This window comes from Canis lupus, chromosome 16 (assembly GCF_048164855.1).
Source record: "Canis lupus baileyi chromosome 16, mCanLup2.hap1, whole genome shotgun sequence".
In the NCBI taxonomy this organism is placed as follows: Eukaryota; Metazoa; Chordata; class Mammalia; order Carnivora; family Canidae; genus Canis; species Canis lupus.
The window spans coordinates 20606889-20632211 of NC_132853.1; the positions used below are offsets into that span (position 1 = coordinate 20606889).

A 25323-nucleotide genomic window follows, 5' to 3' on the forward strand; every position below is an offset into this window, starting at 1 on the left:
TGAGGGTGCAAAGCACCTTTATTATTATTTTTATTCATTCATTCATTTTTTTTTCTTTTTTGTTTTAAGTAGGCCCTACACCTAATGTGGGGCTCGACCTCAGGACCCTAGATTAAGAGTCACATGTTCTACCAACTGAGCCAGTCAGGTGCCCCCAAAGCACCTTTAAATAAAGCTTTAAAGTCTTTTTAAGTGTTAGGCTAATTCTGCTTTCTTTTTACTTCATCTAATATGTGCTAAATGTATTGTATTGTGATGATGAATTGGTTAGTTGCACTTCTTAGTATCGGAAAGGAAAGAGCCAGCTGAGCCTTTTCAGTCTTACAGGCAACTGTTAGGAATAAGACATTTGTGCTCAGTCTGAGGCTTTCTCCCCTTCATTACTAGTGGGTTCAGATTAACACATTACCATTATTATTTGCAAGTATTTAGGGAGAAATTTCTGCTTTAAAGATTTCTCAGCCATTGTAGAAATCTGTATTCCAGGCTATATATATTGGAAGTTCTGGGTCCCTCCTGGGAAGGTAGAAGAGGAATCTTGAAGGTGAAGCTCTTTTTCAAAAGATCACAACCTAAGCACAAAGATACTTTATGTCTAAAAAGCCAAGTTAATTCTCCATTATATAACCATTACACAGTGAGATACTGTAGATCAAGGCATGTCCCCTGAGACATTAAATAGAGCAACATGGGTAATAGATAAGGAGGGAATTGAAGCTGTTCTCCAAAGCAAGGTTTGTGGGAAGAATGTGAAAACATAATATTGTATGTACTGTTTCTCTGTTGTAGGTTGAATTGTGTTTAGAGTGCATCGAATGGGCCAAGTCAGAGAAACGAACTTTCTTACGCCAAGCTTTGGAGGTATGTGCCTGCGTTAATGCTACTTTCAGGTCTCTAGGCATTAGACAGACTGTGAATGTAAGTGACATCATTCGGATCAAAAGTATTTTCAGTAATTTTGTATTATCCAGGCACCCAAAGATCATTGATAATAATCCCACTCATGAAAATACTCTGGTTGAAGTTTTGAGACAGACTTGCTGTGTGACTCAGAGAAGTAAACAGCACCACAGTAAAGTTAAGTCAGTCAGTCACTGGTCATAGTAGCAGATAATACCATGGGCTAGATCATTTCTTAGGCTGGATTTGATGCTCTCTCCAGGACATGTATATTCAGCAGTAACAGTTCTGTGACTGTCAATCTTTGATTTCTTTCTTTGGCTTTTTTCTTTCTTTCTATCAGTCAATGCCTTTTCTCTTTCCTAGGCAAGACTGGTGTCTTTGTACTTTGATACCAAGAGGTACCAGGAAGCATTGCATTTGGGTAAGTAAGCTGGTAGAAAGTAATAAGGCATCCTAGCTGGCAAATGTATTCTGAACCTGGCCACTCTTAACTAGTTATGTATTAATAATTTATGTTCTGCCTACTTCTTTTTTTTTTTTTTTTAATTTTTTTATTTACTCATGAGAGAGACAGAGAGGCAGAGACATAGGCAGAGTGAGAAGCAGGCTCCCTGTGGGGAGCCTGATGTGGAACTTGATCCCAGGACCCTGGGATCACGACCTGAGCCAAAAGGCAGATGTTCAACCATTGCACCACTCAGGTGCACCTGTTCTGTCTACTTCTAAGAAGGATTTATAGTGGCTTACATTTACTGAATCTGTCGTGGAGAAATGCCATTTGGAAGTTCTAAGTAAGTAACCAAAGTTTATCTGTCAAATTTAGAAAGCAAAAGGGTCAAACTGCAAGTATTTTACTATTACATTTATTATACTTGTTTATAATTACACTTAACATCTATTTTAAAACTCAACAAATTGGGAAGCCAAGTGGCTTAGTGGTTGAGCGTCTGCCTTCAGCTCAGGGCATGATCCCGAGGTCCTGGGATTAAGTCCTACATTGAGCTTCCCACAAGGAGATGGCTTCTCCCTCTGCTTGTGTCTCTGCCTCTCCGTCTCTGTCTCTGTCTCTCTCTCTGTTTCTCATGAATAAAAATCTTTAAAAAAAAAAGATAAAATTCAAGAAATTAATTGATGCAAATATATATGGTAGCTAGAGTGAGCTGACTAAAGCTTTTCTGCTGTGTGGCCTTTTAAACACCCTAAAAGACTTTGCCTGCTGCATTTTTTTTTTTTTTTAATGGTAGATTTGGACTATTTTTCCCAGATGGAAGAACATGGCTTCTCATGATCTATTAAGCTGAAAAAAAAAATGCCAATATTCAGTTTTTATCCTGCAAAATGATATTGCATATGGTTCAAATAGTAGCATTAATCAAATAATTTTTTTTAAAGTTTAATGTATTTAAGCAATCTCTACACCCAATGTGGGGCTTGAACTGATGACCCTGAAATCAAGAGTTGCATGCTCTTCCATGATCAAGTTCATACCTGCTTCAGGTGGGCCCTCCATCCAATGATTGGCATTTTTATAAGGACAGAGGGATTTGGAAACACACAGAGGAGAGGCAACCATGGGGTGACACAGGCTGAGACTGGTGATTCTAGGGGATTTCCTGCAAGCCAGGGAATACCAAGAAGAGCCAGCCACCCCCAGGAGCTAGGAAAGCAGTATAGCACAGATTTTCCTCGGAGCCTTAGAAGGAAATGTGGCCATGCTGGCACCTTGGTTTCAGACTTCCAGCCTCCAGATCTATAAGAGAATAAATTTCTGTTATCTTAAAAAAAAAAAAAAAAAAAGGCCAGGCAGGCACCCTCCTCCCCCAAAAGTAACAGTTTTATCGAGTTGTAATTCATAGACCAATAAAATTTCACCCTTTTCGAAGTGTATGAGCCAGTGATTTTAACTATATTCATAGTTGTACAGTCATCACCACAATCAGATTTTAGAACATTTTCATCCCCCGGAGAGAAACCTTGTACCCATGTACCTGTTCGTTATCATTCCCATTATTCCCTATCCCCTGCCAGGCAACCACTAATCTACTTTCTGCCTCTATTGGATATACCTCTTTGGACATTTCATTTAAATACAGTCCTGTAATATGTGGTGTTTGTGACTGGCATCTTTCACTTAGCATGTTTTCAAGGTTTGTACATGTTATAGCATGTATCACTGCTTTATTTGTTTGTATTGCTGAATACCCATTGTGTGGTTATGCCACATTTTATTTTAGCCATCTTTGTGTAGGGGTAAAAGTGGTATCTCGAGGTTTTGATTTGCATTTCCCTAATGACTAGTAATGTTGAGAATCTTTTCATGTACTTATTGGACATTTATATGTCTTTGGAGAAATGTTTATTCAATCTTTTGCTTATTTTTTAATTGGGTTGTTTGTGTTCTTATTGTTTATTCTGGATACAAGTCCTTTACCAGATATGTGATTTGCAAACCACCCCCCTTATGAATTGCTTTTTTTACTTTCTTGAATAGTGTCCTTTGAGGCATATTCTAATTTAAAACCTTTATTTATTTATTTATTTATTTATTTATTTATTTATTTATTTATTTATTTATTTATTATATTTTAGGGAGAGAAAGAGAATGCATATAGGCGTAGGGGTGCAGGGGGGTTAGAGGGAGAGGGAGAGAGAAAATCCTAAGCAGGCTCCATGCATGGAGCCTGATGCAGGCCTTGATCTCAAAGCCCTGAGATCATGACCTGAGCCAAAATTGAGAGTTGAATGTTTAAGTGATTGAGCCACCCAGGTGCCCATAAGTCCTGTTTATTTTTTTGTGCTTATGCTTTTGGTATCATACTTAAGAAATCGTTGCCTAATCCCAGATCCTGTGTTTTATGGGTTTAGCTCTTACATTCAGGTTGTTGATTTTTTTTTTTTTTTTTTAAGATTTTATTTATTTATTTGTCAGTGAGAGAGCACAAGTAGGCAGAGTGACAGGCAGAGGGAGAAGAAGAAGGAAGCTCCTCGCTGAGCAGAGATCCTGGGATCATGACCTGAGCTGAAGGCAGATGCCTTAATGACTGAGCCACTGGGGCACCCTGGGTCTTATGATTTATCAGTCATAATTTATTTATTTCTATATATGGTGCAAATCTGTTTGGATTGGATTTTCTCATCTGAGGTGGGAAGAAGGTGTATTTGGAGAGCATTGGCATGTCCCGAACTCTTGCCTTGCCCAACCCACCAGCCTTAGTGCCTGCAATTTTTTATGCAATCGTATAATTGCTAGACAGGAAAAGAATGATATCTAGTGGCTGTCTGAACCAAATAACTAGTTTCTGCATGTTCTGGGTGGAGATTGTCACTGTATTCAAATCTGAAGAAGCTTATAGGACTTTTGGGTCTAATGTCATTAGTATGCCAAAAACTTCAAAGAGATCTATGTTTCTCTTTGGGAAGATAGAACATTAGTAAAAAAAAAAAAAAAAAAAAAAAAAATACAATTCTCGCAAGTAGACTACCTCTATTTGAGTTCAGGCAGGTTTCTTTATCCTGAGTGTTCTTATGAGGGTGGGAGAGTAAGATGTTATAGTATTAAGGTATTAAGATTATGGATAACAAAGGGGTATATATTTTTTCCTGCTCCAGGTTCTCAGCTATTGCGGGAGTTGAAAAAGATGGATGACAAAGCCCTTTTGGTGGAAGTACAGCTTTTAGAAAGCAAAACATACCATGCCCTGAGCAACTTGCCGAAAGCCCGAGCTGCCTTAACCTCTGCTCGAACTACAGCAAATGCTATCTACTGCCCTCCTAAATTGCAGGCCACCTTGGATATGCAATCAGGTAACACCCTAGCTGCTCATGTGATGTTTTCTTAAAGCTCTTTTTATATCACAGTGGGGAATGGGGGGATGTCAGGATAGAGAATGTAATTAGCTGATTCTGCTCAAGCTCAGAGAAACCCAATTAGAAGAGTACCTTCCGGGCAGCCCTGGTGGTGCAGCGGTTTAGCGCCGCCTGCAGCCCAGGGCGTGATCCAGGAGTCCTGGGATCGAGTCCCATGTCAGGCTCCCTGCATGGAGCCTGCTTCTTGCTCTGCCTGTGTCTCTGCCTCTCTCTCTCTCTCTGTATGTCTCTCCTGAATAAATAAATAAAAATATTTAAAAAAAAATACTTTACTGTGATGAGCAAGGCAGCCTAATTGTTAGAGCCAAGACCCTTACAGGTTTTTTTTTTTAAGATTTTATTTATTTATTCATGAAAGACACACAGAGAGAGAAAGGCAGAGACGTAGGCAGAGGGAGAAACAGGCTCCAGGTAGGGAACCTGATGTGGGACTTGATCCTGAGACCTCAGATCACGCTCTGAGCCAGGGGCAAGGTGCTCAACCCGCCACCCAGGCATCCCGACCTTTACAGGTTTAAAAATCTCCCTTAACCTCTATCTTAGTCACTCACTTAAAGGGTACCACTTCTCTCCATGGTTGGACTAACCTAAGTCTCTTGTCACAGCTTGGAAGCCTTGGTAAAGGATGTTGGACTTTTCCAAAGGGTGTCAGATCAAGGCTAAGGAAAGTCTCCTCCACTATCCCCCATTTCAGTTGAATGTAGTGGATACCTTTCTTTTTTTTTTTTTTTAAAGATTTATTTATTTATTTATTCATGATAGACATAGAGAGAGGGAGGCAGAGACACAGGAGGAGGGAGAAGCAGGCTCCATGCCGGAAGCCCGACGTGGGACTCAATCCTGGGACTCCCGGATCGCACCCTGGGCCAAAGGCAGGCGCCAAACCACTGAGCCACTCAGGGATCCCCAGTGTATACCTTTCTGATGGAGTGTGAATATTGGGGCTCAGAGGTCATGCCTGTTTTTTGTAGTCAGCAGCTTTTATTAGTCATAATTTATCATCATTATGGATGGAACACTGGAATTGGAGGCAGAAGACTAGTGTAAATCCTGGTGTTACCTCCCTGGGATGTTTTCTCCGTGTTTGCATAACACAATGCCTGTACTACTTGCTTATCAGGTATTGTGAATATCAAATAGCTTGTATTGTCATTCCGAGAGGAGGAGCAGAAGCTCTATAAACCACCTTTCCTTGGTTGAAATTTTGGTTCTGTCAATTTGATTCTGTCAAATTTTGGTTCTTTGTGACTTTGGACAGGTTACTTAATTTGTCTTTAGGTCATCTCTAAAATGGTGATAATAATAATATCTCCTCATAGGATTGTGGTGAAGATTCAGTGAGATGATAAATGTGAAGCTCTTATAGCTGTCCTCCCTTTGACCAATATTGGCACTTTAAGATTTTGAGAGAGAGGGAGAGAGTGAGCGCACGAGTGGGCAGAGGGGCAGAGTGAGAAGAGATCATTATCTGAGCAGAAGGTAGGCTCTTAACCTACTGAGCCACCCGGTGCCCCTGGCACTTTTTTAAAGCTGCTGTCCTTTCATTATGCCCTTCCTTCAGGGACAAGACATGAATTTGCATTGGATTTCACAGAGGAAAATAGAGGCCATGTTTACATGAGCTCTTTCCTTTTTCTTCTCTAGAATTTGTATCACAGCTCAGTCTACTCCTTATTAGGAATGATTCTTTTACCTGTCTTTGTTCTATTCTGTCTTCAGTCTTCTTTATTTGAATCTTCCTCTTAGTCCTTTAATTGCATCGGCTCAAAAACACAGGCTTTTTTCTCTTTTGTAAATTGCTGTCTTCTTTCTGTCAAGTTTCTTGGAAAAGTTGAAAGAGTATCCTTACTTTGAGGTCTCTATTGACTCCTTGAAAGAATTAATAAGTCCCTTAGAACCTCTTGACTTTTGGGGAGAAGTTAATCCTTTAGAACACTTTAGGCTTCTTTGACATCACTGTCTTCTTGGTTCTCCTCCGTTGATTAACTATCCATGGTCACACTTTGCCGTTTCCTTTCCTCTTCCTTCTGACTGACTTTTAAATTTTAAGTGTGTCCTCAGTGTTGTTTTCTTAGTTGTTTTCTTTTCCTGTTCTGTTTCCTTTCTAAAATGCCGTACTCACCCATGACTTTAGCTGCTACATGCCACTAGTAGTTTCCTCACCTTCATCCTCAGTAGCTTTCCTCTCTCCTAAATTTTAGATCCAGATTTCCAGCTGCATAATGGACATATATACTTAAATGCCTTAGAAGAGTCTTAGCCTCAACATGTCAAAAAGCAAAATTATTATCTAACTCTTCCCTCAATCTTTTTTTCTATTCAAGTTAATGGTAATATATATATATTTTTTTATTGTTGCTCAAGCTATTGTCTTTGGAGTAATTTTGACTCTTTTTTCTCTTAACCCCTCATATCCAGTCAGTTGCTAGATCAGGTTGAGTCTGTCTCCAAACCTACCTTTTCTATTCCATCTCTACAGTCACTACTCTAATTGGAGCAGTCTTCTGCTGATCTGTCTCTGAGCCCTTTTTCCAGTCCACTGTTTTTTTATTGGCCCCAAAGTCATTTTTCTCAAGCACAAATCAGATCATTTAACTCCTTTGTTTGAAATTCTCCAGTGGCTCCCCATATCCCCAGGCTACATTTTATTCTAACATGGTATGGAAAAGGAAGGCATCTTTTCATTTTCATCAGTTACCAAATGACTTCATGTGCTCTTGTTTTTGTGCCTTTTCTGTATTTTGTCTTCTTTGCATGGAAATTCCCCTTTGCATCTATCCCCTTGGTAAACTCGCATGCACCCTTCCAGGTCCAGTTCATATGTCTAATCTAATCTGTAATCCTCTTTAGTGCTTTTTTTTTCTTTTGGACTTCTCTCAAAGCTATATTCTTTTGTATATATTACGGCACTAATCTCATTTTGGTGACCATCTTTCCCCACTGTGAGACTATGAGCTTCATGAGGTCCTTTTTTTATACTTATTTTTTCTGTAGTAATTACATCACTGCCTGGCAAATAATAGACATTTGTTAATACTGGTGTTGAATGAGCGACAATCTAGTTTTGTTGTTGTTACTTTGTTTTGTTTTAAAATAATAAACCTCATATACTAGCCATGATGCTTGGAGTTCTAATGTGGGCCCTATTAATGTATTTGGGAAAGCAGTATACTGGTTCGTGGGCCTTATTTTACTTTTTTTTTTTTTTTTTTTTGGCCTGTCTTATTGTGTGGTGTGTTTTCTTCTAGCTCTAGACCAGGAGGTATGGGGAATGGGAATTTTTCTCTTTAGAACAGTAGTGAAGAAGGGTCTGATTCCTTTAGCTTCAAAATGAGAGGCTTCTTGGGTAGAGTAAAAGTATTGGGGTATGGCACATATCACTCAGTAAATGGTATTAAGTCAGAAGTTCCCAGATGGTGTGTAGGCACGCAGCTATTCGATAGGTGGGTTAAAAATGTGCTGAAATGTTCCCCTGGGTCATGTGTAAACAATCTCATCCTTTTACTTCAAGGTGCTGAATACTTTCTCAGTGTATCTCAATGTGAAAAATGTCGGGGAAAACTGTGGTAAATGAGTGGGGCTGAGGTCTGTAACCTCATAAGGGGCTAAAGCAGAATTAGAATTGATATACGCTTTGAGGACTTAGATGCCTCCCATGCTAGAAGGAACTAAATTTCATATTATCCCAAGTGATAGCACAGTTGGAAGTACTAGCAAGTTTAATCAAAGTTAGCCTTGTTGGGCACAACCCAACTTCTTTTCTTTTCTTTTTTTTTTTTGCAACCCAACTTCTAAACAGTAGAGAATTGTTTATATAAACTATGATATCTTAGCCTAAGGAAGTGTCCAGTTAAATTAATTTCATGGATCTGGCATTATATGAAATCTATATCGATTGCATCTAAGCAAAAGCACATCCATAAATGACAAATACAACGAGAGCAAAAGAAGTTGGATTTTTTTTTCTCTTATGAGAGCTGCTTACATACAAAAATGTCAAGCTTAAAAATGGTCTCTTAAAGAAATATTGTTAAAACAGGTTTTTCAGGCAGTCCAGGGATGTTTGATTCAGCTTCCTAATCTATGAGGGTGATGTCCTAGAGGGTAACTATGGCCTTTTCTAGTGGCCTTAGAAGATAGCAGAACCACAGTAGTGTAAAGAAGCATGGGGAAAGATGTTGGTGCATGGTTTTTAGGATCCCCTTTAAAAGGGTCTCTGACCCCTTTGGGATTTATGTTGTCAAGATGACATTGAACTGGGAGACTAAAGACCTGGGTTCTAATCCCAGCTTTCACCACTAGCTGGCAGTGACTTTGGAACAGGTCCTTTTATCCTTTCCTGACCTCATCACTAAGTAGAGAGGGTTGTGTTGGATTTTGGAGGCCCTTGCTGTGATCTTTTTATTTTTTATTTATTTTTATTTATTCATGAGAGACACAGAGAGAGAAGTAGAGACACAGGCAGAGAGAGAGAGAAGCAGGCTCCCTGCGGGAACCCTGATATGGGACTAGATCCCAGGACCCCGGGATCATGCTCTGAGCTGAAGGCAGACGCTTAGCCACTGAGCCACCCAGGTATCCCCCTTGCTCTGATCTTTGATGGGTCTATTATTTCATAATGGTTTTTACTTCTTTCTTTCAATGCCCAGGTATTATCCATGCAGCAGAGGAGAAGGATTGGAAAACTGCATACTCCTATTTCTATGAGGCGTTTGAGGGTTATGACTCCATTGATAGCCCCAAGGCCATCACATCTCTGAAGTACATGTTGCTCTGCAAAATCATGCTCAACACGTAGGTGCACGTTAACTTGTGGCTATGAGAACTCAAGTTCTTCACCTCTGTTTCCTGCCATGCAGACCTGGCTTGCACAGGGAGTTGGGCTGGTTCGAAGTAGCAGCTGCTGCCTCTGGTGCTGGCTGATGTAGAGTGGGAGGATTGAAGGTGTTCCAGAGCACTTTTGCTTCCTAGTCTTTGAGAATCGTGGAGACAGATTAGATAAATCTCCTTTCCAGACTCTTGGAGTGTTCATATCATCCTGTTAATTATTCTGACCAGGCAGTTGCTGAGCACCAGAGGGCCTAGAAACAGCTTAGTGTAGCACTGGCCAACTGGGCCACCCAGAATGGGGTGGGTTAAAGTATGAGTGAGGCTAGGGAACAACAGCAAGTAGGATAAATGTTTTTATAAGGAATTCTGCAGAACTTATCTATATTCTGTGGGAATAAGTATGATATTGACTAGGACTTTTTGGATCTTTGGATTACACAGGGGTTGTGTTTTAACAAGACCTGTTGTACTGGGATTTGACTTAAATTTATCATTCTGCCTGTTGGGTCTGTTAACTTTTGGTACATTCAGTGTGGCTTTCTTTTTAATGCTGGAGTTTTTCTACTCTTCAATGCTGAGCTTGGGCCTAGAGTGGCGAAAGCCTGGCTTCTGTGAGGTGAGGGACATACAGGTTTAGGGGTGGGGACTCTTACCTCCATGAGCAGTCATCTCAGTGGAATTCTGAGAAAAAGAAATTTGCCTAAACTTATACTTAGAAGCATAACATCCTGGAGCAGTGACCAAGTATGTCTTTTTTCTTTCTAGCCCAGAAGATGTCCAGGCTTTGGTGAGCGGGAAGCTTGCACTGCGGTATGCGGGGAGGCAGGTAGGGAATACCTTGACTGCAGTTATGATCTCTGCCCACTGTTGAGGCCAGCATGTTGTCAGTCATGATGCCTGGTGAGACCAGTGCTTTTCAGTCTCCATTCTATATTCTCCATGTGGCCTCCCACTCCTCCCTCCACCCTTAAGTTCATTCCGTGTATTTTCTATACTGGTCAATTCTTGGCCTGGAGAGTTAGTGTTTGGTGCTTTTATAGACATCAGGTGGTTTGAGGGAGTTATAGAACTGAACTGAGGCATTTGTATGAGTTAGGCTACTGTTAGCTTTGACCAAAAAATTTATCTGTCATGAGCCTGACTTGTAAACTTAACATGTGCAGAATATGAAAGCTTGGATTCTCCAAGAGTCTGGAACCTGGTAAAGTCTGGTGTACTTTAGGGAGGTGCTTTAAGAAGGTCAAAGTGCTTGGTGCAGAAACTAGGCTTTGATGGCTCACCCAAGGGCTTTTGAGTACCTTCCCACTCATGTCTTGAGTTTTGAGTGTGGTGCAAGAGGCATTTGAAAGTAGGTAGCTCCCTTTTGTGCCTGAGTAGGTATGAGTATGACCTGTGTAAAGGAGGACTCAGACACTTGGACCATGCCTTCTCTGTACTTTGTTGGATTATCACTAGTAAAGTAAAAGTAATCTTTCTAGATTTCAAATGCAGTTGTCTCTGAACAATAGACTCATGAACTCTTTGGAGGAATGGCCACAATAGATGGTTTCTTCTTTCTCTACAAGTGGCCCTGGTTTGGGGCTCCTACTTTGGCCACAGGTATAGTCATTATTACAAAAGTGAAGGACTCACTGCCCTATCTAGAATCAGAATTGAAGACATGGGCTAAGAGAGACCAAGTGTCTAGGACAGGATCAGGTAACTATTAAATGATGGAGCCAGACTTTGAACTTGGGTTATCTGGCTCTTAGTTCTAGGCTTTTCTCATTATGACATTTTCTCTCTCTGGGACAAATACTGTGACACACTACACTAATGGTTAGTTTTGCACTATTTCAAACTCTGCCTTACGACATACCATCTTTATGTAAATGCATGGGCTGTACCAGAGAAGCTACTTCTGGTCATTTGGACCTTGATGACAGCTTTCAAGTAGGAGTTAGGACAGACTCCCAGAAAGATTGTAGATTTCTTGCTGAGTGAATGTGCCTTTTATAATGAGGCTAGAAGTTTACCTCAACCACTGATTGTACCTTCATCTCTCTATGGCATTTTAACATTGAGTATATAATATGTAGAATTTTGGTGTCTCAACCCTAATGAAAGTAGATCTTGGATCTTGCTCTGTACCAAACCTAGCAGAATGAGACTTGGAAGCACAGGTATGACCAGGTCTAAGGGCAAGAAAGTCAGTGGGCTTTGGGAATAAGGAGCCTTGGAGGAGGGGGAAAGAGATCACAGTTCTCTGGTCATTTTTTCTTTTAGCTTGTCCTCTTTGGTGAATGCCATATAAGGGCCTTTTTTCTTTTTTCTTTTTCTTTTTCTTTTTCTTTTTCTTTTCTTTTCTTTTCTTTTCTTTTCTTTTCTTTTCTTTTCTTTTTTCTTTTCTTTCTTTTCTTTCTTTTTTTCCTTTTTTTCCTTTTTAATTTTTCTATTTCCTAGTATTTTTAAGTCATTTCAGATTTCAAAGGGAGACTGGTGGCACACTGGTGGTGGTCTAGCTTTTCTTCCAGGCCTCTGAAGAACATTTGTGGGGTGGGTTCTTCCTTGTAGCCAGAAGTTGTGTGGACATAGCATACTGCTTAAGGCATATATTGGATGGGATGTGAATGTACAGAATAGATCACTGTCACTGTTTTTCTCTTTACTCTTAGACAGAAGCATTAAAATGTGTGGCTCAGGCTAGCAAGAATAGATCACTGGCAGATTTTGAAAAGGTAAGCAGGGTATTGGGTTGGTAGGGAATGGGTGGAGGAGAGGGGCATTTACTTAAAAAAAATCTCTTTATTTGTAAATAATTATAGTTTCATAAGAATTTTCAAAGACTGTACCCAATGATCCCATGTATTACTCATCCAATTTTCCCCAGTGGTTGCATTTTAATTATAGTACAGTATCAAAACCTGGAAATTTTATACAACAAAACTTGTTGAGTTGTAGTACCTCATTTATATATAGTACCTTTCAGTTTCAAAAAGTTCTTTTATCTGGGCGCCTGGTTAAGTGTCTGACATGATCCTTGGGTCCTGGGGTCGAGCCCCATGTTGGGCTCCTGCTCATCAGGAATTCTGCTGCTCCCTCTTTCGCTGCTTCGTGCTCACTCTTGCTCTACTCTCTCAAATAAATAAAATCTTTAAAAAAATGTTCTTTCATCCTTTTTCACTTGGATTTTTTTCTTCTCTCTCTCTCTCTCTCTCTCTTTTTAAAGATTTTTTATTTATTTGAGAGCAGGGTGAGTGAGAGAAAACATGAGTCGGGTGGAAGAGGGAGAGGAAGAAGCAGACCTCCCCTACTGAGCAGGGAGTCTGGTGCAGGGGCTCATTCCCAGGACCCCGGGATCATGACCTGAGCCAAAGGCAGATACTTAATGACTGAGCCACCCAAGCTCCCTGTCACTTAGATTTTTCACAACAAACCTCTTCTCTGCATTTTATGGTTGAGGGAGCTGAGCCTATGGTTCAGGGAGAGTGCTTGAAGCCCCACAGCTCACGTGTCAGGCCTCAATGCCAGGCCTGGCACTTATTGTGCACGCCATGGTCATAGAGTTTCCTTCAACTCCAGCAGTGCCAGCTCTGCTTCTCTTGTGGGCGTGAGAAAGAGTCTTGCTATGTGCACATGGACCAGAAGACACTTCCCGAGGTTGATGTTCCAGGCTGGCTTTGCCTCCTGTGCCTTTTACTCATTGTTAGCCAAGGTTTGAAAAGGGGAAAAAACATGCCTAAGCAGTAGAGTGAGACTTTGTATATTCTCTTCTGAGCCTCTCTTCTCCTAGTCTCAGTATAATGACCAACTTAAAAACAAATGTAGATCTAGAAAGAAAAACTTAATTGTGGATAGAGGCTAAACCATTTGGCTCTGGCTGTCTCCAAGATTCCACATCTTTGTTGAGCTTTCTTGCCAATTTCACTTCCTTACTTGGCATGATTTGCTTCTTCTCTTAACACCTTGTAGCACAGCTGACATGAGGCTGGATATTTAGACCATTCCTCAAAGTAAATAAATTACATACATGAATAAACAAAGTAGACTAGATCATTTTATCCTAAAGTTTGGGATGTTTGATGGGGATAAGGGTCTGGGATACATGAGGGCTGAACAAAATTAGGTGTTTTGTTTCCTGTTAACTGCAGAACTATATGCTGATGTGCTCATAAAACTCCATGAGCCAGGGGATCCCTGGGTGGCGCAGCGGTTTGGCGCCTGCCTTTGGCCCAGGGCGCGATCCTGGAGACCTGGGATCGAATCCCACGTCGGGCTCCCAGTGCATGGAGCCTGCTTCTCCCTCTGCCTGTGTCTCTGCCTCTCTCTCTCTCTCTGTGACTATCATAAAAAAAATAAATAAATAAAAAAAAACAACTCCATGAGCCAGTTGTGGGATTAAGCATTTCCCATTATTTTTTATTTATTTTTAAAGAGAGAACACAAACTAACACACACGGAGGGGGAAAGGCAGACAGAGAGAATCTTAAGCAGACTCCATGCCCATCCGGACATGGGGCTCAATCTCACGCCCCTAACATCATGACCTGAGCTGAAATCAAGAGTCAGACGTTTAACTAACTGAACCACCCGGGTGTCCAAGCATTTCTCATTATTTAATCGCAGAAAAAAAATTTTTTTTTTTCATGGAGACCCTATTTACTCTTTGGGATACATGCGGAGAACTGCTTGTGTAGTATCGGGCTTACGTGGTTTGGGCTGTCAACATGAGGCCTTCTGACAGAAAGGTGGTGCCTAGAAGGGTCTCCATCTTTTAGTTCCTGATGTTTCCTTTCCTTTGCCTTCTGGCATAACTTTTCTTTCATCTCAGATCCTCTAGAGCTTCAGTCAGTTATGTGTTTACAAGGCCCAGCAAACTACTTAGGAAGCTAGGAGTAGCGTGACTTTAGGTGCTTCTCTGTGCCAATCTCTGTGACTGGCTTTCTTGGCAGGCCCTGACAGATTATCGGGCAGAGCTCCGGGATGACCCAATCATCAGTACACACTTGGCCAAGTTGTATGATAACTTACTGGAACAGAATCTGATCCGAGTCATTGAGCCTTTTTCCCGAGTTCAGGTAAGGACCCTCTTGGGGACTCTGATTCTTTGGCTAGCCATTCTGTCTAGTCCCCTCCGTTCCCACGTGTCCAGAATAGGAACTTGCATCCAAGGCTGTGTCTGGTGGGCAAGAAGGCTTGGGCTTTTCTTGCCATAGGAATAAGTGTTAAGGAAATTCTATGGGATGGAGGCCAGTGAGATTGCCCTGCTCATCCTGAGTACAGTCCCCTCCTTGCTTCTGTAGTCACCGTGCATGTGGTAGATGTCTGTCTACAGTGGGTATGTGGGACGGGAATGTGTGTTGTCTAATGGTGAGAGGCCTAAGCATGACCAAAGAGAGTTTGGCCCCACGTTAGAGGCAGAAGTAGGACTCTCAGTGTCACTGTCTCTCTGCCTTTTCTTGTAGATTGAACACATATCTAGCCTCATCAAACTCTCTAAGGTAAGGAGTCCTGAGCTTGTCTTGGGGGCAGGGACAGGGAAAGGGGCTGGGGAAGTGGTTAGCATTTGTACTCAATGGGCCTTGTTGGAAAGTCCTCAAACTTCATGGTGTGGCGTGGGGACTGTGAGCTCAGAGCTCGAGTTTCACTGTTGCTGTTTTATTGACAATCTGTTTGCCCTTTTGTACAAAACTTGTGTCAGTGTGATCTCTGACTAGTGGATACCGATCCCTTTAATCATATGCTTTGATTTTAGGCCGACGTGGAAAGGAAATTATCACAGATGATTCTTGACAAGAAATTTCATGGTGAGTAACAGTGGTGAAGCAGTTGAGGCATCATGCTCTTGTTTATCTTGAAAGATGTTCCATTTATTTCACCTGGTAGCTCCCTGGGATCCTCACCATACTTATCCCTGTGATGAGAGTATGCATAATAAATATGCACAAATGGAACACGGAGATGATTTCTGATTCTCCTTCCTGGAGAAAGGGAGGCAGCTAGGGAGCGGGCTGCTTCTCAGGTGCCTTTGTATCTCATCCCTTCATTTACCTGGGTTGCCCTTTTGTTTCCTACAGGGATCTTGGACCAGGGGGAGGGTGTCTTGATTATTTTCGATGAACCCCCAGTAGATAAAACTTACGAAGCTGCTCTGGAAACCATTCAGAACATGAGTAAAGTAGTGGATTCCCTCTACAACAAAGCCAAGAAACTGACATAGGTGAGTGCCGGCTCTGGGACCCAGCCCGGGCAGCGCCGTCTTCTGCCTGTTGAGACTGAAAGCCTCTGGGTGGCCTCGCAGCTTCCCCGATTGACACTGCTCTGTCTTCTCTTGCAGAGTTGGATCTGTAGCGGTCCTTTGGAGAGTGTGTGTGGCGGGAGAGTGAAACCTTTGGGGAAAATGCTAGGAGATTCTTTTTTCTTTTTGTTCTACTTTTCGCTCGGAAAGTTTTTAAATCCTCATTTGGTGCATCTGTATTCCAGCCAATAGGTGTGCCAGTTTTCATGTAATCTTTACTGGCCCAACTTGGGAGTGGGGAAATTGCTTAAAAAAAAAAGAAAAAGAAAAAAAAAAGGTTATTCTGAATAAAAGGAAAAAGGCTTACACTACCTAAAGCTGTGCTCTCTGCCTCCTGGGAGAGGGCCGCAAAGCCAGGAGCCTCGTCAACCACTGGGGCTCCTAATCCACCTGCTGGGCGTCACCTCTCCTCCTCTTCAGAATTGGGTGTTTGCCTGACCATCAAAGCAACGACTTTTTATTGTTTGTACTGAACCAAAACAAACAACTGTGTATAGACTGCTATTTTCTTTTTTATTTGAAATGAGGCGTTTTGGTGTTCTTTCCCCTGCCACATGGCCTGTCACCTGCCCTTCCCCCCCAACAATGGCTCCAGCAGACTGGCCCGAGGGCCTGCCGCCGCCGCCGCCACCGCAGCAGCACCTGCACAGCTCCGAGCTGACCTGTGGAGGAATGGGGACGAGGCCAGGAGCTAGTGTCCACAAGGGCCACACGGGAGCAGTGTGGGCCCTCAGGGGGCCTGCTGTGCATGTGGCTCTTTTTAACACAGTAAACTAGATTAGACGTCAGTGTTTTAATTGCCCTCTCTGCTCTTCTCTCTGTCCCTTCTCTTTCCCCTCTCCACCAGGAGACCATCACATGTCTCTTTTCCTCCCTCCTTCCCCTTCAGGGGAGTCAGGCTGTCTGAAATCCATCAGCTTCTCTCCCTGTCCCACTCCTCCTCCTGCTGTCAGATGGATTTAGTCTTTTTTTAACCAAGTGAACATTGAAAATGAGACTGTGGGGTGTGGGTTTTCTTTTTTTTCTTTCGTTTTTGTTTTTTAAACCTTTGTTGTTGGGTTTTTGAGCAACCTCATGTCCCCCTCCCAGGGAGCTGCTTTATTTACCTCTTAGAAACTGAACGGCTGGGAGGTAGAGCGTTGTATTTCAGCATGCTTTGTGTTATGATGAGATCACGTAGTGAGGCTTTCGTGCCATTTGGGCAGGTGAGCTTCTGCACCTCTGCCGTGCCCAGCGATATTTCTTCCTCCTCATTTTTTTTGTCTTCTCTTTTCCTCCTCCCCTCATGCCTCCTTCCTGCTGGCCTCCTTTTCTCTTTCTTTTCCTTTCTCAGATTATCCTTCCAGGTTTTCGTAATAAATTTATATTTTGTAAAAGGATTTTGTTGTACCAGGTTTTGCATCCTCACTGAATCTGACTGGCTTTTACTTTCCTCTCCAGAATCAGGTTTTTGTTCTCAACATCTCTTCCCATCATGTCCAGTCACTGTTTTGGTTTTGGCACCATCAATATCAAATGTACAAACGGTTCTTGCTAACCAACACCAGGTATATCTGATGTTCAGATGAGTTCCAATAAAAACAATTTTTTTTTTCAAAAAGTGTCCTTTTCTTGAGTGCTGGAGGGCTTCTGAACAAGTCCACACAGCTCAGTAGCCTTCTAGACTGGCCAAAGCTCTGGTACCATGTTTGCTTCATGGGAGACCTTTTGATCTGGGATAAAGTGGAGGGCTTTGAGGAAGAAATTTGATCGGTCAGGTCTGAAATGGGAAGTGGTATGCAGGCATCCTCCTGTTTTTCCAAGGCAACATGGTCCAGTGAGGGCACGGGTTTGGGCTGGAAGATCCTCTGCTGGTAGGTAATTGTGATGGGAAGGTTATATGAAGTCATGCAAGTGCCCGGAGAGGCCTGCAGTTGTGGTTTGGTTTTTAGTTGAAATCTTCAAAAGCAGTGAATTTTCATACTACCCCTTGGACCCTGGCTGCATTCTTCTGAGGGGCTCTGCGGCCACTGGGAAGAGGGGGTGGGCTCTCAGCGCCAGCTCCACTTGAGTCAGAACTACTTGTTACTCTTTCAGTTTTGTATAGTCTCTGTGTAGTTTCACTTGAAGACTTGCTTGCCTAAAGGACTGTAAGAACTATTCCAAAGGGATCCAGCCCTGGAGTTGGAGAGGAGGGAGGGTTTCCCAAGCCTACTAGGGCAGCCCCAAGGAGCTGAGGTGGCAGCAGCCTGTGGCTCCCTTTGTGGGTCTGATGACCTCCTCTAGACCCGTGCTGTCCATGGTGTAGCCACTAGCCACACAGGCCTCTTCAGTCTTTGATATGTGGCTAGTTGGAAGTGTGATGCATTGCAAATGTAAATACAAACCAGATTTTGATGACAGTATGAAAAAATGTAAAATAGCTCAACTTTTTAAATATATATGTTGAAATATTTTGAGCATAATGGGTTAAATAAAATATATTATTAAAATCCATCTGTTTCTTTTAATTTTTTTAATGTGGCTACTTGAAAATATTCAATTACCTATGTGGCTTGCATTTGTGGCTCACATTATATTTTTTTGGACAGTGCTGCTCTAGACCTCCAGGGCTGCTTTTCCTCCCTGGCCTCAAGTACTCTGGATCTGGGCACAGTTGAGAGGGTTGGGTGGCCCATAGGCTGGCCTGGGCCCCGTTTCTTCACCTGGGGACCCTCCTGGCACCAGTCTTAAGGGTGCTAAGACTTTCTGGTGTGCTAATGAGACAGCCGTGGTGTTGGGAGGAGAGGCTGAGGTGCTTGGCTCTGGAGCACTGCTGCGTACTAGTTATATAATCTGTGCTGCCCAGAAGGGCCACTAGATGCTGCTCTGTGATCCCTGAAGGAACAAAGCACGGCTTCCTCAGAAGCCAGGGCTTAGCCTAGCTTTATTTGGAGCCCTTTCTGGAGGGTAGCTGGCTGGGGCCTTGCCCTCTCTTTCTTGGGGTGGTATGGGAATGGGGCCATGCAGGGGTCAGGGATTCTCTGGTGACACATGGGAACACCAGCCCAAGAGCGCACATAACAAGCAGGCTGGCCCTTCTGGCAGTGAGAGGTAGGCTATAGGATAAAAGCCTGGTTGATGGTGGGGTTTGGAGCTCTTTCCTGTCGTTCTCTGAAGAATGGGAAGAATACAGCTCTGATTCGCTCAGCTGGGTCTGCAGTCTGGGCCTTGATTCTGCCATTTCTGGCACAGTAATTACCCTTTCTTCCTTGCCTTGCAATTGGAGCTGTGATGGGAGCTTGAGGGTGGTGGTGGTGGTGATGGTGGCGGTGGGTCCCCTGAGACCGTGGGCATGGCAGGGCAGAGGGGTGAACAGGACTTCCAGACAGCCTCTTTCCTTAGTCACAATAGCAAGTGTGCTGGCAGTGCACATTTCATGCTGTGCTGCAAATGTGGCTTTGCCTTTGAAGTGTGAGGCAGTGCAGGCAGTAATGCAAAGACCTCTTCGTAGGTGCTAGGGAAGGCTGGCTGGACAAAGGCAAGAGAGGCTCCCGGAGTGTGGCCAGACCGGAAGAGGCCCAGGCAAGTCTGCTTCTTTGGTTTAGGAAATGAAGTGGGGTGAAGCGGGCCTTGGTACTGTCTGCCATGAATTGGAATAGTTAGAACTGAAATTTGTAGGTACAGGGAACGGGGTGGATCCAAATAGTTTTAAGGGGAGGATTACAGGCTTCGAAATTTAGGCATATTTTGGAAATGGAAAGCATTTAGCCTTTGCTCAACACAATAATCTGCAGGGGACCTGGAGAGACTACGGACAAAGGCTTGCTTGGGAGCTGGGCCTTTCCACCAGGGGCTGGCGCGGAAAAGGCTTTGCCTTGGAGAGGAAGACAGCCATTGGGCCAGGGGACCTCGGAGATGACTTCTTCAAGCTTACTATAGGAAGGAGGGTTGAGGACTGCAGCATGTCAAGAGCAAGCAGAGGTTGTATCTGGAGGGAGGGGCACAGTGAGCTAAGGGCCAGCTTTTATCTAAGTTAAGATGACAGCTGCTATGGATGTTTCAGAAGTAGCCCTCGGTGTAGAACAATGCATTTTTTTTCCCCATTATATGGTTACCAAAGTCCCCAAAGCTTTCAATTGCTCCTATTGACAGAGAAATCGCTGGGTAGTACATATACAAATTCTGGCACTTTCTGACCTGATAGCAGCATTGTTCTGCGTGGGGCAGCAGGCAGAACTGTCAGAGCTGCCACAGGTTGACAGCCTCGTGGGCTGGTGTGGCCCGGAGTCCGGGAGTTGGGTAGTTAATCTGGATTACCACTTCCTTATCTTTTGGTCCAGAGGTGATAATCCGGATTAAGATACTGTTTGAATCTTCTGTTTCTCTGGTTTGTGGGCAACTCTAGATCAATTTCCAGACCAAACTAAAAGAAAAACAAGTGAAGAATAGCTCTTGTGAAGGATATGAATTCTTGTCCTTGAGGGCAGTTCTTACTAGAAGTCAATTTTACAATTTGGCCAGCATCAGGTCTTCAAATGATACGTGGTTAGCATGAAAAACAAATCAGAAGATCAGAGGATGGTTGGAAAAGCGGTTGCTTCAGTTTTACTGTAACCGATAAGAGGGCCAGGGGAAATGCGCAGGTCACAGTTGTGAAGGGCTGGCCCATCTCGGGGGCGCGGCTCACGGCCCTGGCCCTGGCCCTGGCCCTGGCCCTGGCGGGGGCGGGAGAGCCAGTCTGCCGACGACTCCTCTTGACCCAGGCTCCGGCCATTTCCCCGGGGTGCGGGGACCGAGGCCTCGGCCGGCCGGGGTGGGCGTGAAAGCCGATGGCACAGTCCAGCGGGATGCGAGTGGCTTCAGCAAGGCTTCGCCTCCGCGGCCCCGGCTCGGGGCCTTCCCCCTCGACCTCCATAGCTCCTTCCCCGGGGGACGAGGGTGTTAATGGGAAAAGGGGTCTCGGGAAACCCAGCCTCCGTGGATGGCTTCTCGCGCCGCAGCTGCGGCCCCGGCCCCGGCCCCGGCCCCGGCCCCGGCCCCGGCCCCAGCCCCAGCCCCAGCCCGGCGGGCCGCGCGTCGCCTGGGCGGGGACGCGGCCGAGAGCGCCCCCGCGGCCAGCGGCTGCGGGCGCCGCGGCGGGAACAAAGGCAGCACGTGTCTGGGCGGGGCGGCGGGCGGGTTCGGGCCTCGGTCCCGCCCCCGGCGCCCCCCCTTCCCCGGCCCCGCCGGAGCTCGGCTGCGCGGCGCGCCGGGGACTCACGCGGCCGGGCTGCTGCTGGCGCGGCGGCGCAGAGCGGGGCGGGGCCGGGAGTACCCGCCGCCGGCGTCCGAGTCCGGGTCCTAGATGGGGCGCGGCGACTAGAGGCGCTCGGGCCCTGGCCGCGTCCCTGCCCGCACCGCGCACGGCTGGCGCTGAGGACCGCGGCGGCCCCGGCCCCCGGCCCCCGGCCCCCCGCCCCGCCGCCGGAGCAGGCCAGCCCCGGCCGTACGTGGGCCGCGCGCGCGCCCCCGACAGCGAGGCCGCCGAGGTGCGCGCCCGGGCGGGCGCGGGAGCGGGCGCGGGAGCGCGGCGGCGGCGCAGGCGGCGGGCGGCCGGCGGGGGGCGGGGCCGCAGCGCCTGCAGAACCTTGGACAGAAGCTCCGGAGCCGCCGCCGCCGCCGCCGCCGAGCGCGAGCCCCGCCGAGCCCCGCCGAGCGCCGGGACCGCGGGCCCGAGCCGCGGCGCGCATTGCGGAGGGAGGGCGCGGAGCGCCGGAGCCGCCGCCGCCTGCCCGGTAAGCCTGAGCCTCGCGGCCGCCCGCTGCCCCCCGAGGAGCCGGGGCCGGGGCCGGGGCCGGGGCCGGGGCCGCGCGCGGTGTGTCGAGGCGGGGGTCCCCGGCCGCCGCCGCCTCCGCCGCTGCCGCCGCCTCCGCCGCCGCCTCCACCTCCGCGGGCGCCGGGCCCCTCCCGCTGCGGTCGGGACGCAGCGGCCGCGGAGGCGGGCGGGGGTGCCGCAGTGGAGGCGGCCGGGCTGCGGCGCGGGGGCGCGAGGCCGGGGCCAGGGCCGCGGGGGCCGCCTCGGCCCGGGTGGCGGAGCGCGGCGCCGAGCCCCGCCTGGTGCTGAGAACCATCTTGTTTTCCACGCAGATCCGAGGGGGCCGCAGGCGCCCCCGGAGCGCCCCCGCCTCCCGCCCCGGACCGCCGCGGGCCCGCTGAGCGCATCGCCTCCGGCCGGCAGGCTGGGCGCGCAGGGGCGCGGGCCCCCGCCCGGCGCGCAGCGGCACCATGGGCACGGTGCTGTCCCTGTCCCCCAGCTACCGCAAGGCCACGCTGTTTGAGGATGGCGCGGCCACGGTGGGCCACTACACGGCCGTGCAGAACAGCAAGAACGCCAAGGACAAGAACCTGAAGCGGCACTCCATCATCTCCGTGCTGCCGTGGAAGAGGATCGTGGCCGTGTCGGCCAAGAAGAAGAACTCCAAGAAGGTGCAGCCCAACAGCAGCTACCAGAACAACATCACGCACCTCAACAATGAGAACCTGAAGAAGTCGCTGTCGTGCGCCAACCTGTCCACGTTCGCCCAGCCCCCGCCGGCCCAGCCGCCCGCGCCCCCCGCCAGCCAGCTCTCGGGCTCCCAGACCGGGGTCTCCTCTTCTGTCAAGAAGGCCCCGCACCCGGCTCTCACCTCCGCGGGGACGCCCAAACGTGTCATCGTCCAGGCGTCCACCAGCGAGCTGCTGCGCTGCCTGGGCGAGTTTCTCTGCCGCCGGTGCTACCGCCTGAAGCACCTGTCCCCCACGGACCCTGTGCTCTGGCTGCGCAGCGTGGACCGCTCGCTGCTTCTGCAGGGCTGGCAGGACCAGGGCTTCATCACGCCGGCCAACGTGGTCTTCCTCTACATGCTCTGCAGGGATGTCATCTCCTCCGAGGTGGGCTCGGACCACGAGCTCCAGGCCATCCTGCTGACCTGCCTGTACCTCTCCTACTCCTACATGGGCAACGAGATCTCCTACCCGCTCAAGCCCTTCCTGGTGGAGAGCTGCAAGGAGGCCTTTTGGGACCGCTGCCTCTCCGTCATCAACCTCATGAGCTCCAAGATGCTGCAGATCAATGCCGACCCGCACTACTTCACACAGGTGTTCTCCGACCTGAAGAACGAGAGTGGTCAGGAGGACAAGAAGCGGCTCCTCCTGGGGCTCGATCGGTGAGCCCTGTAGCCCGCATCATGGCTCAAGGATTCAATTCATTTTTAAAAATTTATTATTAAGCAAATCAGATTTTGTGTACAGTATGTGTCTAGCAGAGCCACCGAGGGCCTCTTCCTTCCCACCTTCTCTCCTTGGGGTTTTCTTCAGCCCTGCCAAGAACTCTGGGCGCTTTTGAACTCCCGAACCTTGTGCAAAAACCCAGAAGATGTGTTCAGAGCCACCCAGGCCACTGACTTCTCAACTTTGGGGAATTTGAAGGACTGACCTGTCTCTGCCACCTGTGCCCTTGCTGGACCAGGGCAGGTGAGGCTGCCCGCCGCTCCTGGCATGGTAGCCAGAGAGGGGCCTCTGGCCAGTTGGCCCTGGGGAGCCATTGCTGTTGCCGGTTGGAGGGCCTTTCTTGGCTTTTGTTTTGGGTCATCCGTTCTCCCAGAGGCCTGTGGAGCTGGCCACCCTGACCGAGCCACGAATGGGGTTGTGAGGCGAGGTGCCCACCACCCTGGGACAACTCGTCGAGGAGAAGCTGGCCTGGTACAAAGATTGTGTCCTGTCGTTTGACCATGCACCACCCTGGTTTGCTCTTTTTTCTTTTATTAGGGAGAAGAGTTTTCCTTTAGTGAAGACATGGAACTTGCTCCCTGGCCTCCTTACCCCCTGCTCCCAGCCGTGTTGGTAGTGTCGGTTAATGAGCTGGTTTGACTCATTAAGTTCTTTGATTTGGGGTCCCAGCTAAAGGGGTGGGGTGAAGCTAGGGACAGCTCCTTTCCTGGGCGAATCTTTCCTTTGACTAATGCAGCTTACTCACCCTGTGGCGAAGGCCAGGGCGGCTGCAGGTGCCCCTCACCGACAGCCTGCCTTCTGGGCAGGTGGGGTCGTCGTGCCTGAAACCAGCCAGTGCTCACCTGAGGGCTAAGGCCTCTTGCTGGTGCATGACATTTGTTCCTGCAGAGCCGAGGTGATGTCGGGGACCAGAATGATGGGGTAATGATGTACACACCCCCCCCCCCCCCCCGCCGTCCCCATCCCTGTTCATTTAAAGCTGTTTCCAAACAGTTCAGTTTCTTCTGAAGACGAAGCCTTGCCCTGCGAGGCCCAGTGAGACCACTGGATCTTGGAGACAATTCCAAGGCCGGAGTAGCGCTCCTCATGGCTTCGGAAGCCTGCCATTCTGCACCTGATCATTTGCAGCTGCCGATTTGGGTTTCCACCTTATCTTAGTGGCTGTGAAAAACACACGACATGTACTTAATCAATTTCCTTTTTGATTCTCCCAGATTGGTGGCTTGGGACTTGGGAGAGGACCAGGAGAAGGGAGCGAGTCTTCCTCTGTGGCCCATCACTCCAGCTTTGGGGAATAAAGGTCAATGTGAAGATGCCCTGGGGAAGTCTCCCTTCCAGTCCCAGGGAGGGGGGGTGGCGGGGGGCAGGCAGAGGGTCCTCTGACACAGGATAGGTTCTAGGTGGCTGCTGGTTTCAGCAGAAGCACTACTGAAATTCACACGAGAGAAAGCTGTGAAACCGGGGTCTCACTTTAAGAGGCCTGGAGCGGAGCTGCCGCTTCCCTGGGGAAGGGGAGGAGGGCCCGCGGGGGGCTGGGATGGCGATCCCTCGCCCCAGCTGCGCTGAGCCCTCCCTGGGCTGCCAAATAAGCTGAGGCGGAGCTGGAAGGAACCTCGGCTGCTGCCACAGACTTGGCCGCCACGCCTCTATCTCGGTGGGAGCTGTCACCCAGCCCATCTGTTCAGATCCCGCTGCCACGTGTGACCTGAGGTAGGAGGCCCTTGGGGGGCAGCGGGGCCCAGAAGTGGGGAGGGACGTTGGGGCGCAAAGTCTCAAGAGGAGGGGTGCGTGTCTGTAGTCACTCACCCGGCGGCTGAGCTTGGCCTGAAACCCCACGCTCCGGCCGCATCCCCAGTATTCCGGTTGTGTGTTTTCCTGCTCTTTCTCCGTATTTTATTTTTTTATTTCTTGGGGGAGGGGCCCATTTCAGGAGCGGCTTGGGGCTGAGGAGGTCAGTCTCTGGCTCCCCCGGTGAGAAGCCGGCCATGGCCTCCTCCCTGCCCTTGTGCTGGTCAGTACCGGGTGCGGGAGCTGATGGACTCCAGCGTGCGGGCCCTGAGCCCATCTGACATGCTGCTATGAAGACTACTTTTAGAACAATGATTAAAAGAAAAAAGAAAAAAAAAAAAAAAGAAAAACTAACCTACGGAAAAAAAAAAAAACCCAACCCCTTTATTCTTTAATTGTTGCGTTTACAGTGATATTGTGCATGCGAACCAGGAGCATTTTGTGTCTTA

The 25323-nt window shown here is 47.3% G+C and overlaps 2 protein-coding genes across 11 annotated transcripts in view; both read left to right on the top strand.

Moving 5' to 3' along the window:
* The window catches only part of PSMD11 (proteasome 26S subunit, non-ATPase 11), a 31406-nt gene extending 13929 nt beyond the window's left edge, over positions 1–17477 (top strand). The window contains exons 4-14 of the mRNA XM_072779459.1: positions 790–861; positions 1267–1324; positions 4513–4707; positions 9420–9564; positions 10366–10426; positions 12255–12317; positions 14532–14657; positions 15045–15080; positions 15335–15386; positions 15657–15799; positions 15917–17477. Coding sequence (XP_072635560.1) covers positions 790–861; positions 1267–1324; positions 4513–4707; positions 9420–9564; positions 10366–10426; positions 12255–12317; positions 14532–14657; positions 15045–15080; positions 15335–15386; positions 15657–15799 — 951 coding nt within the window. The 3' untranslated portion in view covers positions 15917–17477. The remainder of the gene's footprint in view (positions 1–789; positions 862–1266; positions 1325–4512; positions 4708–9419; positions 9565–10365; positions 10427–12254; positions 12318–14531; positions 14658–15044; positions 15081–15334; positions 15387–15656; positions 15800–15916) is intronic.
* Positions 17478–22018: 4541 nt separating this feature from the next.
* The window catches only part of CDK5R1 (cyclin dependent kinase 5 regulatory subunit 1), a 92832-nt gene continuing 89527 nt past the window's right edge, over positions 22019–25323 (top strand). For all 10 annotated transcript variants that reach the window (XM_072779469.1, XM_072779468.1, XM_072779465.1 and 7 more), the window contains exon 1: positions 22019–24796. In XM_072779469.1, coding sequence (XP_072635570.1) covers positions 22103–23026 — 924 coding nt within the window. In that variant the 5' untranslated portion in view covers positions 22019–22102 and the 3' untranslated portion in view covers positions 23027–24796. The remainder of the gene's footprint in view (positions 24797–25323) is intronic.